We start from the raw sequence: 21,167 nt of genomic DNA on the forward strand, positions 1-21,167 counted from the left end.
TCAGCTACTTCCAGGAGTGATAGGTTATCTAAGGTGGAACGGTACCTCCTGAAACTGCACTGAAAGTGACAAACGAGCTGTTGGTTCTAAGATCTAGGTAAGAAGGCAGATGAACATCTGCTCCAAGGTCTTACCCATGTAGCTAGTGGGGGGGGGGGGGGGGGGGGGAACACTTACAACAACTACTTGGGCATGTGCCATCCTTGTCAAGTTTTCAAAGTAGGATTGAAAGGGCTTCTCTCATATGGTTGGTTGGGTGTAAAGGACTAAACAGTGAGGCCATCAGCCTCCCTCCCCCCCATCAAGGGTTATGTCATCTGGGGTTAGTGACATCTACCAAGAATGTGATCAGACGAGGAAAGTCCAGAAGGGGTGAATGCAGTCCACTGAAGATCATAATGGCCCAGAGCTAAAAAACGGTTTATGGATACATAAAAATATATGGACTGAATTGGTATGTAGGCTATAGCAGACAAGTGATGTCCCAGGGCTCAGCCGTGTCCAGAGAAATACCTCCTGCATCCAACAGGATGAAAAGGAAAGCATGATTGATTGAGTCTTCGACAATCAGTCTTTCCTTCTCATCCTGTCTGGTAAGTCTCATCTGACTTGGGCTTCCGTGTGACTTTCCCGAGCTCTACCCCTTTTCCTAAACCTCTCCACTCCTTTTCCCTTCCCCTTCAACCCTTCCACCAGAAAAAGGAGCCACTGGCTCCAAAAGCTTGCATACATAAAACCTTTTTTATGTGTGTGCTCTCCTGCCACCATTTGGTGAGTAGAGTTTTTATCTAACCAATTAAATTGCATTTAATTAGATAGTGAGCCTTAGCATGAAGTCACTGACAAATGATTGGTCAGTCTGTGAAAGACTTCACTTGAAACACTGCAGATCTCTTCAGCAATCCTGAATAGCTATTGTAATGATTTTGATCCACTATTGCACTGGCAGGTGATGGAGGTTTGGAGGGGACCTACAGAGCAGGTGGATAGCACATGTCTTGTACAATCTGTCGATGAAAGGTAATAGCAGGGGCAAACAACTGCTAGAGTGCTCTTTGAAGCATCTGTTATATTAATCAGTGGGTGACAGAATCACTGGAAAGTTATCACTGTCATGAAGATCATCATGTAGTCAGCAATGTTTTGAAGCCACAAGACTGGAGGAAGAATTTGTTAGGTCGACAGCTGAAAAGATGTCATGGGGGCCCTGAGGAGAGTAGGTGTAGCACCACGAGACACAGATAATGGTCAGTATACAGACTGTCATTTAGATGAAATAGTAGTCCCCCACAGTGAGTGGCGTGCACTGAAATCACTAAGTAGGAGAAAATGATTAGGGTGGTGGGAGTTACTAGATGAATGTGGTCAACTCATTATACATAAGTGGCCTGTCTAGACTTAAGTAAATGTTGAAAATGATTGCTGAGGCTATTTGCACCCATACCACTACTGCTTCCAACGTAGTATGAAAGGGAATCAACTCCCTGAGGACATCTGTGCAAGCCAACATACAGACTCCCTCTGGGTTCCCTCTATGGGCAAGCACAGTCCCCCCAGAATGTATGACAATAACGGAGGGGGGATCATCGTTAATGAATTGTGTTTTAGGCAGAGTACCACGAATTGCAGAAGTGGAGAAAAGGTGGTGTAGTTCCAGTAAGTGGCAGTAATAACCATTATAGTTCCACTGAATGGTCACATTTCGGGCACCTAGGTTAGGTGTGAAGGGTCCGTTCATGCCCCAGGATCACTGCCTAGGCTTGTATCAATGCTTCTGGTTCTGCTTTTTCTTCTTTTTCTTCTTCTTTTCCTCCTCCTCCTCCACAGCCTTGGGTGGCTGGCTTCTTGTGAGGGCCTATGTGTAATGTGTGTCGGGATGGAAGAAGAGTGGGTAGCCCCTGGACCCCCAAGTCACAGTTCCTTCTGCCATTGGCTGGCAGGTGGCCTTTGATCTGTGGGTTTCCTGGGATAGGGTCCTGAGAGGAAGACCTGTCACCAACAGATTTTGGAGGAGGGAGCTGCTGTTTCTCCGATTGGTTGAGGAAGAGGTTCATGAAGATGGTGCCATGGGAACTACAAGAGAGGAGGGCGACTGGAGAACTAGTTTGGAAAAAACTGAGGTAGTGGGAGTGCTGTCTGTGACTTTTGCATTATTAGGCATCAAATTAACAGGGTATAAGTGTTCGATTTTTCCCATGACTCAGTATCAGACAGGTGGTCAACAGATTTATAGTCATGTATTTCCTTTCTTGTAGACTGAGCACATCATGTTAACAGAATCTTCCGTCGGTTCTTGGTAGAATAACGTTATAATAAATGAAAAGCACCAGTTTGGTTTTGTTCTACAGTATTATTATTATTATTATTATTATTATTATTATTATTATTATTTTATTGTGTTAAGCGGTTTTCGGCTTACAAGGCCATCTTCAGACATTTACTGAATATTGTCACCAAAGAAGTTACAATGTTTACAAACAACATTGGGAGAGAAGTAACACATATAGACTGAAGCAGAAACATACAATCAGTAACATCTTTGACAGTGTGGTGGTAATGCAATGAAAAAGTAAAAAATTGAACTGTAAATAAATAAAGTGGAGTTGACAGGAAAACTTTAACACAAAATAGCAACAGCATGCCTACACATCAGTTTCTATTAATAAACAAAACTAATAAAATAAAATGAAATTAGTACTAACAAAGAGATAGAGGGGCTGGCCAGTACTTACCTCAGCTCAGTACAGCCGACAGATACACATAAAACAGAACTGAAAATTTACATTCCTAGCTTTCGGAACTTTGTTCCTTCATCAGGGAGGAGAGAGGGGAAAAAAGGGAAGAAGGGAAAGTGGATTCAGTTACTCACAACCCAGGTTATGAAGCAACAGGGAAAGGTAAACAGGGAGGGTAGCAAGGATGGAGGCATGGTTGTCAGAGGGAAGCCAAAGATATTCTACTGTAAGTACTGTGCCAGCTTCAAACCAAAGAGGATGCATACAGAAGTAAAGAGGTATATAGTATAAAGATAAACACAACTATGTAGGATGAAAAGATGCGTGAATGGCTAAAGAGGAAAGGGAAAGAGGAGAAGACTGAAGAGTGAATGGGAGTGAGGTTGTTTAACGTAGGTTCAGTCCAGGGGGATGGCGGGATGAAAGGATGTGTTGGAGTGCAAGTTCCCATCTCCGCAGTTCAGAGGGACTGGTGTTGGGTGGGAGAAGCCAAATTGCACATACGGTGTAGCAGGTTCCTAGGTCCCTAGAATTATGCTGGAGGGCATGCTCCGCTACTGGGTATTGGGCATCTCCTAGGCGGACAGTTCGTCTGTGTCCGTTCATGCGCTCAGCCAGTTTAGTTGTTGTCATGCCGATGTAAAAGGCTGTGCAGTGCAGGCATGTCAGTTGATAAATGACATGTGTAGTTTCACACGTAGCCCTGCCTTGAATTGTGTGTGTTTTACCAGTAGCGGGGCTGGAGTAGGTGGTTGTGGGGGGATGCATGGGGCAGGTTTTAAGCGGGGTCGGTTACAGGGGTAGGAACCGCTGGGTAGAGAAGGTAGTCTGGGAATATTGTAGGGTTTAACCAGGATGTTACGGAGGTTAGGGGGGCGACGAAAGGCAACTCTGGGTGGTGTGGGGAGAATTTTGTCAAGGGATGATCTCATTTCAGGGGTTGACTTGAGAGAGTCATATCCCTGGCGGAGTAATTTGTTGATGTTTTCGAGGCCAGGATAATATTGGGTGACAAGGGGGATGCTTCTGTGTGGTCTGGGGGTAGGAACATTGTTGTTGGATGGGGAGGAATGTATTGCTCGGGAAATCTGTTTGTGGACAAGGTCTGCAGGATAGTTGCGGGAGAGGAAAGCACTGGTCAGGTTATTGGTGTAATTGTTGAGGGATTCGTCACTGGAGCAGATACGTTTGCCACGAATACCTAGGCTGTAGGGAAGGGAGCGTTTGATGTGGAAAGGATGGCAGCTATCAAAGTGAAGGTACTGTTGTTTGTTTGTGGGTTTGATATGGACAGAGGTGTGGATGTGAGCTTCAACAAGATGAAGGTCAACATCCAGGAAGGTGGCTTGGGTTTTGGAGAAGGACCAGGTGAAATTCAGATTCGAAAAGGAGTTGAGGTTATGGAGGAAATTAAGGAGTGTTTCTTCACCATGAGTCCAGACCACAAAGATGTCATCTATAAACCTATACCAGGCCAGGGGAAGCAGCTGTTGGGTCTTCAGGAAAGCCTCCTCCATGCGGCCCATGAAGAGGTTGGCATAGGAGGGAGCCATCCTGGTTCCCATGGCCGTTCCCCTGATTTGTTTGTAGGTCTGGCCTTCAAAAGTGAAGTAATTATGGGTGAGGATTAAGTTGGTAAGTGTGATAAGGAACGAGGTTTTTGGAAGATCTTCGGGTGGGCGTTGGGAGAGGTAGTGCTCAAGGGCAGAGAGACCATGGGTACGTGGGATGTTTGTGTAAAGGGATGTAGCATCTATGGTGACAAGAAAGGTTTCAGGTGGGAGAGGAGTGGGAATGGATTTGAGGCGTTCTAGGAAGTGGTTTGTGTCTTTGATATAGGATGGGAGTCTGTGGGTGATAGGTTGTAGGTGCTGGTCTACCAGAGCTGAGATACGTTCGGTTGGGGATTTTAAGCCTGCTAAAAAAAAAAAAACAAAGAGAACCATCCTGGCCGTCCCATGCCAGGAGTCTGCTGAGCCGGCTGGACTCACGGGACATCGGTGGGCGGCACGCAGACACTACGCTTCACCATCGAGTACTGTAAATTAGCTGAATAAAGCAATGTTACCGAACACCGCTGCATCACTCTGCACTGCCCGTCGACACTCTTGAACTTGCTCGGCCTCCTGACAAAATATGGTGCATTGGGTCCCGGCTTCAACTCTGCCACCTGGAGTCCCGGGTTCGACACACCAATCCCGCAACATTAGTTTTGTTAAGTAATACAAACTGTTATGTAGGCATGCTGTTCCTATTTTGTGTTAAAGCTTTCCTGTCTACTACACTTTATTTATTTACAGTTCATTTTTTTACTTTTTCATTGCATTACCACCACACTGTGAAAGATGTTACTTACTGTATGTTTCCGCTTCAGTGTGGGCGTGTTACTTCTCTTCCAATTTTACATATAAAATTAATACAGTAGAATAAAAGCAAACTGGAGCTTTTCATTTATTACTCAGCAAACCTATGAACATGGAGGACGGTGTTCTGTGCAACTGACACAGAAAAGTGGTTGTTCACAACTACTTCCTTTGTGGAGTGACATCCAGTGTTACTGAATTTTGGGTCCGCCGTGCAGCGGCATATGACAAAATGCAAGTATCTGAAGCTCAACATGGTTAGTGGGACATAAGATTTCACATAACACCTGGACATCATGACTTTTTCTGGAAGAACTTTCCCTTCAAAGGCTAAGCTAAAGGCAACTGTATCTGTTCAATTACTATCCTTGGGGCATTTTTGGGCACATTGGACAAAATATACGTCTCGCCACTCAAGATTATCCAGTAGCTCCTTGTCTGGAATGTAAGGTCTCAGTGAAAAGATGATTCCTTGGACCATGGTAATTGTTGTGTGACCCAGATGTTCACATGCCTGAAGATCTGTAGATTGTGCAGCAGGAGGCTTTCATCAGTAGTAACCCATAGCACATTTTTCCAATGACTTTGCTTCTCCAAATTTATCTTCAATATGTTCCACAAAAAATAGTGGCTTTGTAATAGTAAAATTATACCCACCAATTTGAGCACATTCTATGTATTGGGAGAACTGTTTCACTCCCGGACATCGGGCTTGTCTCTCTTCCCATGGCATTGACAGAGTAGGGAAAGAAGTATGTCTGCAAGTGTCTGCACAGAAATTTCTATTCCTATCTGATTAGATAATCAGGTCATAATTGCCACTGTTTTATTGTAATTTAACATATTTCATGTGCAAAATGTCTGCTGTGATGCCACCTACTTTGATCAAGGACTCTCCCGACAGGTGCCACACAGCTTCAACACAGGCCATGTAGCATGATGGCCTTTGTTGGGAGTCCTGACACCCAGGAAGATGGGCATCGACTATTTGACATGCGTAGGGAGCTAGCAGCTCAGGTATCACCAGTGTGATCTCTGTGTTGTCAGGAGGCTAGACCAAGAGAGTATGTAACAACCCTACCATGTCAGATTGGTTACCATGTTTGCCCTGAAGCTACATATTGTGTGCAGAAGATCATTAACACTGCATCCAGTAGAAGCCATTTAAAATGCTCTTCCCTAGTCGGTCCACACTATAGAAAAAATTGGAAAATGAAGGTCAAACACAAAAGAGGACCAAAAATTACTTCAGCAAAAGCTGGTGAATGAATGAATAAATGAATGTTCTGAGAGAGGGAAGTAGAACCTAGGTTATGAACCATGTTGACATTAAAAGCCGCCATCATGAGAAAGAGTAACAGAAGGAAGGACAGTCAAAGATGAGAGATTGCAGCACACGATAGGAAGTAGGGGCTTCAATAGCTTTGGGGCCTGTGCTCACAAAGCACATACTCACAAAAGAGGGGTGAACCTCCCTGAGGGATGTATGAATCTACAGAGTGTCGCCTATTTGTCCCTGACTAGACTGACATTGTTGCTCCAATATGGGACAGGCTGCCTATGTAGGAGGTCTGAGGACAATGGAATGGATGCTTCAGTGCTTTGTTAATGTGATCCACCCACTTCTTGTCGCCGTCACAGTGTTCAAACACAGCAAGTTGGCTGTACAGTGTCCAGTTTGCCTTACTGAGCCTCCATTGTGGCTGCTTGCTTTCTCGCAATGCTTTGCCCGCCAGATGAATCCACATCTAGAAGTGATAACTTGAGTCTAAGCATCGATCAATTTCCACTGAACAATGTGTGCAGGGGCAGGAGAGCATGTTGAGAGATCAGTAGCAATGAATGATCCTGTTGTACTGCTGAAGTGCGTGCTCTGCCCCGTGAGCAGTTGGCTGCTGTGGTACAAAGTGCATCATGTGCATTAAGGTCTCCATGTAGGAGGAAGGTTTGGGGAAGCTGCGTAATGAATTTAGTGAGAGTCTCTTCTTCTAGTTTCGTGTGGGGGCAGATAGGGGGGAACATATAGTCAGAGTTCTTGCACACTGGTGGTGAGGGGAGAGGCTAGGTCTGGTAGACACTACTCCTGTAACTCTCTCTCCACTACAGAATTCTTTTTGTGGCAGCTGTAGCCAAGTATCGCAGGGGGCTCAGATAGTTTACAATTTGACTCCTACAGACATTTACACACTGGTCTTCTCTGAGCTAAAAGTTTGATTTTCTTTACATGTGTACTGAACATACTGATATACTACTATAGTATGAGATCTATGTTAGTGGCAACACCTGTCTGTCTGTCTCTGTCATTCCTCCATAGCAAAGAGTTTGCACTGAAGGGAGGAGGGTACATGAGGGACTTCCAGTTTCTGTCAGGCAGACATCAATGTTCAGACCATTGTGAATATGGATTCTGGAGATGCCAGAAAGACTATTTTGAAAGCAATATTTTCGTGGTTCTTTTTTTTCTGCCTGCCTTGAGAACGTATTATCATCATCAGTAGATTCTGCTGTCATCATTGTCTTAGCTTTAAACTTAATTATTGCTTTAACCATTGCCACAAGTCTGCAGCTACATTCACTGGTGCAGCTGCAGGTTGATGCCCTCTATTCAACTGTCAATGTCTGGGTCTTAAAACAAGTCTTTGGTACAGGTTGTTTTCAATTCCAAGGTGAATGATGTCACAAAAGTAAGTGGCTATGTGGCCTTAAATGCCTTCTTTGTCTCAGAGTATGAAATGTGTTCAGTAATCTATACCTCTGTGATTTTCTTCTCTTCAGTGAGTACTTGAAATTATCTCTCCCAAACTAGATGGTGTTAGGAGAAACTGACACACATGGACAGATAGTGCAGTGAGTATCCGATCTGTAGGCAGCTGAATCACATATTCAGCACACAGCCAGAAGGTTGTAATCCATAGCGGTCTGACCAAAGGATTGAAATTTAAAGCAGCACATACGGTTAGGTACGTAGGAAGTAAATTTAAGCTAGACAAAAGCCATGGATTTTACCTGGGAAACTTGGATAAACTGATCCTGAGAATAAGATATGGTGTCTTCTTGAGCTCACTGCTCAGTCTTTTCATGAAATTCTTTACTTTGGTGGCATGTTGACTTTACCAGTCATTCTGCAGTTCTTTGGCATTTCTATCCATGATATTTCAGAAGATTTCAACAGTCTTCCAATAATTTCATTAATCCCCCCCTTGTAGTGGGCTGGCCAGCACAAACTTCCACTGCTGTAGCCGCACTGACTGCAGCCACAGGTGCTGACTCCATGGGGCCTGAGCCCCCTCAAAAATTAATAATTACTCTATGCTTTGTAAAATCACAAAATTACGTTGTATTTTATTTTTATTTTCCTTGTTTTACGATAGTTACCTTTTAAAATACATTCAGTAATGAGTTATAATGAGTTAAAACAAATAATTATTATGGTAGTAAGCACGTTAACTGAAAATGAGTGGTGTGAATCATGATAGTGTTATGGTGCTCCAGGCACACTTAGAATTTGTCCCAGTGCGCAAACCTTCCGGTAAAGTCTGGCGCTGGCGGGCCACCACTGCGGCCACGACGACATCGAAAGGACGGGAGCAGAAGCACCTGGAACCCTGCGCCTCAGTTCGCCTTGATGTTTCGAGACATTACGAAGCTGTGGCTATATAAAGCCCACCTTGCTGTTGCGGTCATTCAGTGTGGATAGTTTTGTTCAGTGCATGCTGCAGACGTGTTTAACGTTCCGACTTTAGTGTCTATTGGCCTATTTTATATGACTATACTTTATTCGTTTTCTTTAGTCTCTTAGTGCATTGTGAATTAAGTTTGCAATGGATACATTTGTTACCAAAAAGGTGCGTTTAGAAGTTGATGACACTGCATGTCAAGCTCCAACAATTATTGTGTTGTCAACTGGTTCATCATCTTTAGGTAAGAACCGTTCACAGCCGAAACCTCGACATTCCAATAAGGGAATATCATTTCAGAAGTCTTGGTTGATCAAGTATACACGGATAGAATATGAAGCATCTACCAAAAACGTTCAAAGGACTAAAAAAGTTAGCTGTTTATATACAACCAAAAGCACGTTACGTGCACTACACTGCTCACAGTCAAGACTTGGCAATTGTAGACAGTCTCTGCCATCTTATGTCTATGAGGGATATTATGGCTTTAGCCAAGGACTTAATGAAACACCGTAAGGGCATCCAACAAAAGGATGGGACTCTTCAGAAGCATATGCCGTGGGAGCGCCAACGACCAAGATGGTCTACGACCCCTTTTCCCAACTCGATAGACTATGCAAGCTTCTCGTATCTTGAGAATATTGAAAAACTTTGACGAACTTCTTGAGTTTTTTGAAACTTTCCTAAAGAGGACAAAACAGAGGCAGGTTACAAATGTGCAGGCTACCTTGAGTCAATGTTACAATTCAAGATTTATTTCTTTTTACGTCTTTATTGTCATGCAATGAACACAGCAGAGCATGTGCCCTCATCTAAGTGTTGCTGATCTGAAAAAAATATATGACGACTTGATCTGTATACTGAATGGAAGGCGTGATAGTTTTGAACACTTTTGGGAATTGTGTTTAAAAGAAAAACCTTCACAATTTGATGCTCTTTCGCTTCATCGGAATTGAAGTATACCAAAGAAGTATGAAAACAACAATACTTTCAAAACCCCAAAGGAATACTAAAAAACTATTTACACTGAATTTTGTGAAATGGTGCAATCTTCCATTACTGAGCGGTTTGCTTCAATTGGACTCACACCGGTCATTGCAGTTGAACAAGAGTGCTTGCTTTTAGTAAACAGAGGTGAAATAAATTTGTAAAAATCAACCGAGTTTTTCAGAAATGACCTAGACACTGGGAGACTGTGCTTACACTTGAATATGTTAGCCGATATCGCTAATAACAAACAACTAGTCTTAAAAAACATGCGTGATGTAAGAAAGTACATTACGCAAGAGTCTGCAGTTGGAGAAATGTTTTGTGAAGTAGTGAAGTGCATTAAGCTTCTCCAAGTAGTTCCAATCACAACAGCAACTACAGAACAGTCATTTAGTGCCCTTAGATGTCTGAAGTCATATCTCCGATCAACAATTCGACAGAATCAATTGAACAACTGGGCTGTTCTTCATTCCCACTGAGATGTTTAGGATGAATTGGATATCCGACCAGTCATCAACGACTTCATGTTCAGTAATCCAGTCAGATGGTCGACATTTGCACCTTTTTAAAGACACCCTAGCCCTAATACAAGCATTTAGAGCAATATTAAACATCTTTATAAAATAGAGAATTAAATACATACATAATGTTAAATTTTCAGTTTTGAAATATTAGTCTTAGTTTAGTACTGTATTACTATCGTACTGTATTAGTTGTTTTCAAATACTTAAATATTTTTTAGGGTGTAAAACCCAATTAAAACCTGCTATTTACATATTTTTTGTCTGAAAGTATTAGGCGTACTGTATCAACTTTATGAACTGTATTAAAGCATTAACTTTGAGTTATTGTTTTTATTTAATGAACCCTGAGCCTTATTCAAAGTAAGCTTAAATCAGCTATTTCACTTATTAACAAAAGTGCTTTTACTGTGCAACAGCAATATTTTATGTTTTATTCTTTTAATGATAGGTTAGGATTTATTTAAATATAATTTCAGTCTTTTCAGAGCTATATATTCACTGCTCTGTAATAGTCTGTTAAGCATGATTATTACTGTAACTTATATTATCTTTTTACGAAAATAATGCGCGTGTTTATGCTTTGTTTCTTTCTTCAAAGCCAAAAAATGTGTGAGGCTTGTCGAGTTTCCTGTAGTGTTAAGTTATCAAGAGTCCAGTTTTCGAGGTTCTAATGCTGATCATATGACTCTAAAATGCTTAAAAAACCTTTAAAACTCACTATTTTTCATCAATAATTTAGAAAATTTCCCGGGGCAAGTCCCCCAGTATGCCCCCACCCCCAACCAATATTTTTTATAGGTCAGTGCCCCTGACTGCTGCAATTATATAGTGCAGCATTCTATCATAACAGTTGGCATTAGTATGTCAATGTGACTAAACTGTAACCAACCAGCAATTCGTAATTCAGGACACTCCTGTAGTGTTGTAACAGGGGAGCTATGTGTGCCACCTGTATGGCAACACACTTGACCCTAGTGTGTAAGTGCTAGATCCCCAGATGGCAAAAGGTACAAAGCCGGTGACTGCTATGAAGTGAGTTGTTGTGTGGCCACAAGAAGCATCGGCATTCTACTGCTGTCCGCTCATGTAGCCATTCCCCTCATCCTACAGGACCACCCGCAGTACGGTCCCACATCACCTCTGATGGGTCAAACTAGGACCCTTGTAGCCACTGACCCACGTAGTGTCTATTGTTAGACGTAGTCAGCCAGACATTGGGATCCAGAGTTCATTCCCCAGGTGCTGCCACCAGCTGCTGCTGGGTCAGACTGCCAGCAGCATACCTTTGCTGGTCAGCAAAACCAGCAACTGATGTAGCTATTCTGTGTTGTCAACACAGTGGTTACTAAAACATACTCAGAATTTAAAGTTATATGTGGCTGTCAGTGTTCACCATTTGGCACAGCCAGGAGTGATGCGCCGTTCATTGTGGGAGGCATTAACCAGTTACACAAAAATTTGTGAAGTCTTGAAAAGTTACAAATGGGAATCATTAGAATATCCTACATAGAATGCTGATTTGGCTCCCAGTGATCATCACACTTCCCCCAACATGGAAAAACGACAATCTACACAGCAGTTTGCACCGAGTGAGGAGCTTCAAAATGCCCTTGAATCATGGTTAAGGAGGTAGAGTTCTACAATGCTGTAATACAAAAGATAGTCCATTGCTAGAGTGCCTTAAAGTCACATGAAATTACATTACAAAGTAAAGTTGTAGCTTTAATATTTATGTAGTAACAAGTGGGGATTTTCTTGGTGACCAGTTGATTACATTCCCACAAGTGTTGGTAAATTCTTGAGTTATTTTATGTAGTTCATGTATTACCTTGTTCATATCACACACAGTGGACTAAGTTTTAGACTGTAATGCAGAAATTGCCTCAAGATGTACAGGTCCACTACTTTAAGTGCTCTAATATGTCTATTGATGCATAAGTTCACAAAACTGAAAAGCGGTTAGAGCAGACATGATGTTGATTTACATACATGCCCACAAGTATCACCTGCCAATGGCTTAAAAACTGAATTAAGCCTTTAGTGATTTTTAAATTTTGACGAAAAGTTTGCAGACTGTTGGAATCCTGGTTTCTGCCTTCAATGTCTGGAAGTTCCTTTCCAAACTGCCACAGTAACCTAACGTTGTCCCACTAGTTTCTGGCTTTCAGTTAGTTGTGTGCAAAAATAATAATTTAAAATTAATAAAACACAAAACGCTAGTACAAAAACCTGAAGTTTTAAGTGAACCACAGTTTCTGTAGTGTGCGTGAAGATGAGTGCACATACCATAAACTAGTAGTACAGGACACGACCAACCATTGCGAAGCGACTAGTAGCAGACAATCTTTCATAAATCTGAATGTTTTGATAGAATCTCATGTATAAACATGGAAATAAAAATGACTTTCATCAAGTTAGCAACATTATCCTCTAAATACTAACTATCTCTTTTCTATCTGTGATAACATTTCAGTAGGAGGGACCCACACGTGAAAAAGAGAGAGAGAGAGAGAGAGAGAGAGAGAGAGAGAGAGAGAGAGAGAGGAAGAAGAAGAAGAAGAAGAAAGGGGGGATGTAGGGAAAAAGGCAAGTAAGGTGCGCAGTCTAGGGAGCAGCTGGAAGTTCCCGAAAGAAGAATGCAATGGGGTCACATACAGCCCTCACGCCCACCACTTATCAGAGATTGGATGGTTGATTTGGGGGAGGGGATCAAACAGCGAGGTCATCAGTCCCATTGGATTAGGGAAGGACAGGGAAGGAAGTCGGCCGTGCCCATTCAAAGGAACCATTCCAGCATTTGCCTGAAGTGATTTAGGGAAATCATGGAAAACCTAAATCAAGATGGCCGGATGCCAGTTTGAACCATTTATGCCACCTCACTCGGTCTTACCAGAGAACCCCACTCAGAAACTGCCTAGAAGAAACTAGCAACATGGGCAGGGCAACAGAAACACAGATAGACATAAGACAAACAAGTTGGACAGCCCAAGCAGGAGGGGGGAAAGGAAAAGTAAGAGACCAGGTAGGGTGCGGGTCGGGATGGACCACCAAGCCCAGACAGCCACAGCCTGGTCTCAGCAGAGGAGGCAACAGTGTTCTGCCAAACCCCGAACGGGACGATAAGTTTAAGTGGCCCTCCCTTAAGGAGAGTGGCAAAAAACCCCTTCACGAATGAAACATACAACTAAGGCAGCCACTGATGCCTTGTCTCCTAACACCATGGGTAGCGTATCAGGGAGATTAAAGAGTCCACAGCAGGGTAGCTAGTTCAGGACAGTCCACCAAAATGTTGACCACAGTCAAACGGGAACCACAATGACAGTGGGGTGGGCCTCACATCGCAGGAGGTGACCATGAGTCAGCTGAGTATGGCTGATGCAAAGCTGGCAAAGGATAGTACAGTCCTTCCAAGAGGCCTGCATGGGCATGGACGACCACCACACATTTGTAATCCTCTTCATCACCCCTAGTTTGTTCGGTGAAGCAACACTGAGCCATTTATATTCCAGATACCTACAACTTGATGGCATAATATCAAATGGAGGTCCGTTTCCGGAATACCAATCTCAAGAGTCAGCTTACTGGTTACTGGTAAAGAGTTTGGCTAAGCTATCAGTGAGTTCCTTCCCTAGGATACAAGGTGGACCAGGGTCCAGATGAAGGTCACTGAGCTTCCACATTGTTTAAGGGCATACAAAGAATCCTTGATACCTCTGACCAAGGACGGCAAAGGTAATACTGGCAGAAGAGTATGAGAGATGGCAACCATCTCCGCACTGAAAACACTAAAGCCATATGGTAAGGAGCACACGTCAGTATGTCTTGCACAAGTACAAGCAAAGCCTACGCGACCAGCAACCATCGAGCCATCAGTATGAACTACTCCTGAACCCCAGAGGGGCACACCACGGAGGTGTTTGTGAGTGAGCCTGGGCGAAAAGTGGTAGAGGAAACAACGGGAATTCAGAGAGGAGGCACTGGATGTGGACTGTGATCATAATCCCTGATCTGGGCTGTCATCGCAGGAGATGAGTTTCCATGTTTAGAAAGAGGAGATGGTAGTTTGGATACTTAATGGAGCTGTGAACACCTGCAGCATACTGACAAGCTGTTGTTGGCACCTGATCCACAATGGAGGGACTCCAGCCTCCGTGAGTAAGCTGTTCAAAGGGCTGGTCACAGCATGTCTCATGAACTAACTCACACTGACCTTTATCTACGAACTATAAGCTGCCATCACCCATCGTAGGGCTTTAGTTATCTCAGATGCAGGAAGCTTATCAGCAGAGCTTAGCCATCTCTGCTTTGTGTTTGTACAAAACAGGTACTCTGGTAAACAGATTCAACCTTCACACACTAAACCTCAAGAACAGTAAGAAAAAAATGGACAACTCAACGAGGATGGTTTTCTACCCTATTTTGCTGGTGTGTACTTTAAGATCAATAGGCTGTTCAAGAAACATCAAGTAAAATATGTCTTCTGCCCTCCAGCACAAGTGCAAGTGATGCTGTGTTCTGTTAAAGACAACCTAGGTCTAAGGAGACTGTGTGTTGTCCTGTTAAGGATAGAAGTGCCGAACATTGACAGCACACCACATTAGATCAGCCAGACAAGTTTGCTATGGCTGAATACTGTCTTGACATGGGACATGGCATAAACTACAGAGAGACAATAATCCTTTCATCTGCTTCCACGTACTGGTACTCGATCATTAAAGCAGTAGTCGAAATACATATAAGTAATGACCTGATTAACTGTGAAAGGATTTCAACCCAGCATGGTATGAGAACCGCCATTTGTGGTACACTGAGGTATCATTGGCTATAGATAAACGAAACCGCATAACCAGAAGGGGAATCGGAGTTTGCACACTCAAACTGGGCACCAACACACTACCCGCGCGCATGCTGGGCCGCGATTTGCGGCCACCCTATTCCCACACCATGCACACAAAGACTGTCACCCATTTCTCTGCAATGAATGTCGTTGTGCTCTATCATTTGTCTATGATGATGTTATAGCCCCACCCCTTGGTGCCTGTAATTTTCTATTGAGCCAACTTATACACTGGTGAGCCACTGCAGAAACACGCCTGTCGGCAGCGGAAGATAGTGAGCAGCTGTCTCATTGAAATTTTGTGCAGCTTCCACAACACTGTCAGACACGATGCCTGTGAACCATTAAAGTAAAGGTAAACTTTTTTATTGTGCTGGTTAATACTACAATTATCAATAATCACAACATTTTTATGGGGAGACTCAGAGGTTCTACAATACGGGCAGTGTTAATATTGCTATAAATCATATTTCTGTTGTATGTTATAGCAAAAATTAGAAACAGCCAACACACACAAGTTGACCATAAAGTATGTACGAAACTAATTACTAGTTCCAGAGTTCAAACCTCAGGTGATCCAAGGCATTTTTCTGGCAGTGTATATTTCACCTCTGACAATGAATTGTTAACATAAAAAGTGTCTAGTTGTGGCATGGTGTGAAGCCCACTTCGAACTGTAGGTCCCTCAATAATATGTTGACTAGGTCAGTTCAAATGGCTGAACGAATGGCAGGCCACACTACCTTCAATACACCCATGCTTCATAGCATTCTTCATGTTGAGGACAGCTTTACAAACCCCTGACCTTCCCCTTGTAAGTGCATATAGTCTCTGTCAACAACTACATAACCAGCAAAATAGAAAAAAAGTATATGTAAACTTCAAAAATCTCTGAAAATTAAGTGTAACTATTGTACTAACATGTTGGGAAATCTTATGAACTGATGTTGGCCTAAAACCCAGAAACAAAAAACATTAATTAGCATGAAAATAATAATAATAATAATTTTAAAATAATTGGAGAAATTCATAACATAAGTAATGCACCATCACTATGATGACAGTTCTAATGGGCATGTTCCATGCAGGGGCATGTTTATAAGATGGTAACACCATTGCTCCACAGTTGCTGGTACCATTGTCCACTTCAGCTATGTCACTTTTGTAATGGCTGACGAAAGAGCTCATCAGCCTGACTGGAGTAGGAAAGCATCCAGGACACACCGTGCATCTTGTATTAGCAATTACTGCTTATATGGTGTGTGTGTGTGTGTGTGTGTGTGCAATTGTATTTTACTTACATCTGTGTACCATGTCCTGTTTAAATAAATCTTGTGTAACAACAGCACAGAAATTGAAATACTTCATTTCTTGATTAGATGCAAGGAAACCCAATGAGGCATAGGAATATTTAACCTTAATGGAAATTTTTATATTTTCCTTGTTTTCTAGTTCTAATCTAGGTGTAACAATGCTGTTACACCACCAGCAGATTAATGGATCTATAAATAAATATTTCAGTTCCAGCATTAATATTGCCAACATGAACTGCTATGAAACAGCATCTCACTCTGCTGAAAAATCAACAACAACAACATCATCATCATCATCATCACTATTATTACTACTACTGACCCATTAACTTTATTTTACACAATTACTCAAAATAATCATGCAGTTCTGATTAGTCATTTACAAACAGGTTAACATTCTGAAGAACAACAGAAAATTAATCATCATCTCTTTAAAGTCTTCTGAAAGCAGATCAGACAGAAACATTCACACATACTTGAGAAACAATGTACAGGATGACCCTTGATCACCCAAATAAAAGAAAAAAAAAAAATATACAGGGTGGTCCATTGATAGTGACCAGGCCAAATATCTAATGAAATAAGCATCAAACAAAAAAACTACAAAGAACGAAACTTGCCTAGCTTGGAGGGGGAAACCAGATGGCGCTATGGTTGGCCCGCTAGATGGCGCTGCCATAGGTCAAACGGATATCAACTGGGTTTTCTTAAATAGGAACCCCCATTTTTTATTACATATTCGTGTAGTACGTAAAGAAATATGAATGTTTTAGTTGGACCATTTTTTTTCATTTTGTGATAGATGGCACTGTAATAGTCACAAACATATAAGTACATGGTATCACGTAACATTCCGCCACTGCGGACAGTATTCACTTAGTGATACATTACCCATGTTAAAATGGACCGTTTATATTATTTAAGGAAACAGGAAGTGTTCAGCCACATTTGAAACACCAACCATGACCTGCAACAAATGATGATGCCCAAGTACATGTTTTAGCTGTTGTCGCGACTAATCTGCATATCAGTAGCAGACAAACTGCGAGAGAATCGGGAATCTCAAAACTGTTGGTGTTGAGAATGCTGCATCAACATCGATTCCACCCGTACCATATTTCTATGCACCAGAAATTGCATTGCAACGACTCTGAACGTTGTGTACAGTTCTGCCACTGGGCACAAGAGAAATTACGGGACGATGACAGATTTTTTGCACATATTCTATTTAGCGACGAAGTGTCATTCACCAACAGCGGTAACATAAACTGGCATAATATGCACTATTGGGCATCGGAAAATCCACGATGGCTGTGACAAGTGGAACATCAGCGACCTTGGCGGGTTAATGTATGGTGCGGCATTATGGGAGGTAGGATAATTGGCCCCTATTAGATCGATGGCAATCTAAATGGTGCAATGTATGCTGATTTCCTATGTAATGTTCTACTGATGTTACTACAAGATGTTTCACTGCATGACAGAATGGCGATGTACTTCCAACCTGGATGTCCGGCATATAGCTCGCGTGCGGTTGAAGCGGTATTGAATAGCATATTTCATGACAGGTGGATTGGTCGTCGAAGCAGTATACCATGGCCCGCACGTTCACCGGATCTGATGTCCCCGGATTTCTTTCTGTGGGGAAAGCTGAAGGATATTTGCTATCGTGATCCACCGACAATGCCTGACAACATGCGTCAGCGCATTATCAATGCATGTGCGAACATTACGGAAGCCAAACTACAAGCTGTTGAGAGGAATGTCGTTACACGTATTGCCAAATGCACTGATGTTGACAGACATCATTTTGAGCATTTATTGCATTAATGTGGTATTTACAGGTAATCATGCTGTAACAGCATGCGTTCTCAGAAATGATAAGTTCACGAAGATATATGTACCCCATTGGAACAACCGAAATAAAATGTTCAAACGTACCTACGTTCTGTATTTTAATTTAAAAAACCTACCTGTTACCAACTCTTCGCCTGAAATTGTGAGCCATATGTTTGTGACTATTACAGCGCCATCTACCACAAAGCAAAAAAAGTAGTCCAACTAAAACATTCATATTTCTTTACGTACTACACGAATATGTAATGAAAAATGGGGGTTCCTATTTTTAAAAAAGCAGTTGATACCCATTTGACCTATGGCAGCACCATCTAGTGGGCCAACCATAGCGCCATCTGGTTTCCCCATTCAAGCTATACAAGTTTCGTTCTTTGTAGTTTTTTTGTTTGATGCTTATTTCATTAGATATTTGGCCCGGTCATGATCAATGGACCACCCTGTATAATGAACTGATACAACTTACACACCATAGCTCAAATTTTAGTGCTCAATGTGTGAGGCTTGACCAATAGTGACTTCTACCATATATTCTTTTCCTATTTTCAGTGTGAATATCTAAAAGTTAATACTGAATATGATTACTTCGATTGATACATTCATGATACTACTGTGAGGTGTAACTTAAAAAGGCCAGATTTACTAACAAACTGCATCATTATAAATGGAGCACTGTCTAAAGAGATGAAAGAAAATTCATTCATGGGTTTACATGAAGTATTTGTATTTCAACTGGCCATAATTATGTCACCTAAACAAACAACGTATGGATCAAGCAAATCCAGGATGGAATGTAACAATATTGAGAAAAGGGAACTTGCACTCACCATGTAGTGCAGATACTAAGTCACAGATAGGCACAACAAAAAGACTGTCACAAATATAGCTTTTGGCCAGTAAGGCCTTCGTCAAAATTATACGACAAACACACACATACATACTCGTGCAAATGCAGTCAAGTGTGTGTGAACTGTGTTTGCGTGCGTGTGTGTGTGTGTGTGTGTGTGTGTGTGTGTGTGTGTGTGTGTGTGTGTGTGTGTGTCTCGTCTAATTTTGATGAAGGCCCTAGTGGCCAAAAGCTATATTTGTGACAGTCTTTTGTTGCGACCACCTGCAATTCAGCATCTCCGCTATATGATGAGCAACTTTCCTTTTCACAATAAAGTATAGATCAGTGACAATAACAAATGTAATTGTTGGGTTTAAATTAATGATATCATATCATTAATTTAAAGTATGGATCAGTTACAGTAAACTAACTAACAGTTGTTGGATTCCACTGAGGTGGCAGCTCACTGATAGTATTTCCACAGCACTGAATTTCTTAAAACATTTATCTGAATGTCCTATTACTGGCAACAAGAAGGAAAAAGAGAAAGAAGAAGAGTACTCATTCATTATCAAATTCAAACAGCAGAAATAGAGTTGGCACAAATGTAAGACTTTTTGAAGATATTTAATCATGGGCTTTTGGAACAAGATGTTCCTTCAGATGAAGTGCAGAAATGACAGGACAAATAACAAAGTGTTTTCCATGAGAACAAGTACACACAGATATACAGGAGTATCAGGTGACAACAGACATAAAATTATTTATTGCAGCATTCAATGGCTAGGATGTAAGTATTATTCTTCTGTATTCCACTTTCAATCCATACTGAACTTTTAATTTAGTAAATCAATCTATTTTTGACTCACCAAGACATGTACCACTGCTCAGCCAAAATCTAACTCCTATTGAATCAAGTATTGTTTTAGTTCGCGATAAAAGCTTCCATGCTCTATGTGAAAATCTCAAGGCCTCGTGTGATTTATCTTTTCCATACTTCTGATAAAACTGATGAGCACTTTGATGTCTGCACTCAAGAAACCGAGAGTTTAATGAATCATGTAGAAAGTCTGGAATATTCTTTGGCACGTAGAATGCAGTACCATGTAAGTCAAGTTTTTCTGTCACAAATTTGTCATAAGCACCTTCATGATTCATAAAACTAAAGCCTTGGTTGACTCCAAGACTAAACAATTGATGAAGAGCATCTGGGTCACTGTGAATACTCCCGTGCCACCAAAAATTTGCTTCACGGTCGTGGAATAAAACTAACTGGATCACTGCCTTGTGCTTCAAGAAAACGCACACTGGGATGTCAGAATCGCCAGTCGGCAGTTTCTCTATTGGATGCACATTGTGAAATACAACTGTCTTGAAACCTTCATCTTCAGCCCTCCTAACCAAAACTTCCTGGAACACAGATAAAACAAACAATCACTCCCAAGACAGTAACTGAATAAATATGTTTGAATACAAGAAATAAAGTATTATATTAGGCAATGCATGTGCATGTACACTTCCACACACAGCTCTCGTACTTCACAAAGGAAAGGTGACCAAGGGCACAAAGGATAGGGAAAAATCTTCCAATTTTGCCGGCTGGACCTGTATTCGCGGTCTCCCAGCCATTCATGCTGCACAACTTTACTTTATAGTTACACACCAGTCCATCTTTACTGTTAGTTGCAAACTGCTACACAACACACCTACGCAATTGAGTGAGCACTTAAAAATCTTATTTGATGAAGTTCATGGGATTTGCAATCCATGAAATATGGGTGTTTAGTGGCATATAATCTATGGAGAGGTGTGTCTTTCCATACTTAATGGTTTCATTTTGTTAAACCACGTCTGAAGTGACTAACCCAGTGCTTGTTGAAAGAGATAATGAATGCCACAAAAAATTAAACCTTGGGAAACTTTATGAACATACTGTAGGTTGCTAATCTGAAATTTCTTCAGGCACTGTGTTATGCCTTGATCAAACAGAGCAACACAGAAAGAAAAAGTTGTCCACTTATCAGATATCACAAAACCCTACACAC

The 21,167-nt window shown here is 41.7% G+C and overlaps 1 protein-coding gene across 3 annotated transcripts in view; it reads right to left on the minus strand.

The window, feature by feature from the left end:
• LOC124798478 (ribitol-5-phosphate transferase FKTN-like) overlaps positions 1 to 21,167 on the minus strand; it is a 93,660-nt gene that overhangs the window by 31,371 nt on the left and 41,122 nt on the right. For all 3 annotated transcript variants that reach the window (XM_047261914.1, XM_047261913.1, XM_047261912.1), the window contains exon 3: positions 19,992 to 20,532. In XM_047261914.1, the coding sequence (XP_047117870.1) occupies positions 19,992 to 20,532 (541 nt within the window). The remainder of the gene's footprint in view (positions 1 to 19,991; positions 20,533 to 21,167) is intronic.

The sequence above is a fragment of the Schistocerca piceifrons genome, chromosome 5, assembly GCF_021461385.2.
Source record: "Schistocerca piceifrons isolate TAMUIC-IGC-003096 chromosome 5, iqSchPice1.1, whole genome shotgun sequence".
In the NCBI taxonomy this organism is placed as follows: domain Eukaryota; kingdom Metazoa; phylum Arthropoda; class Insecta; order Orthoptera; family Acrididae; genus Schistocerca; species Schistocerca piceifrons.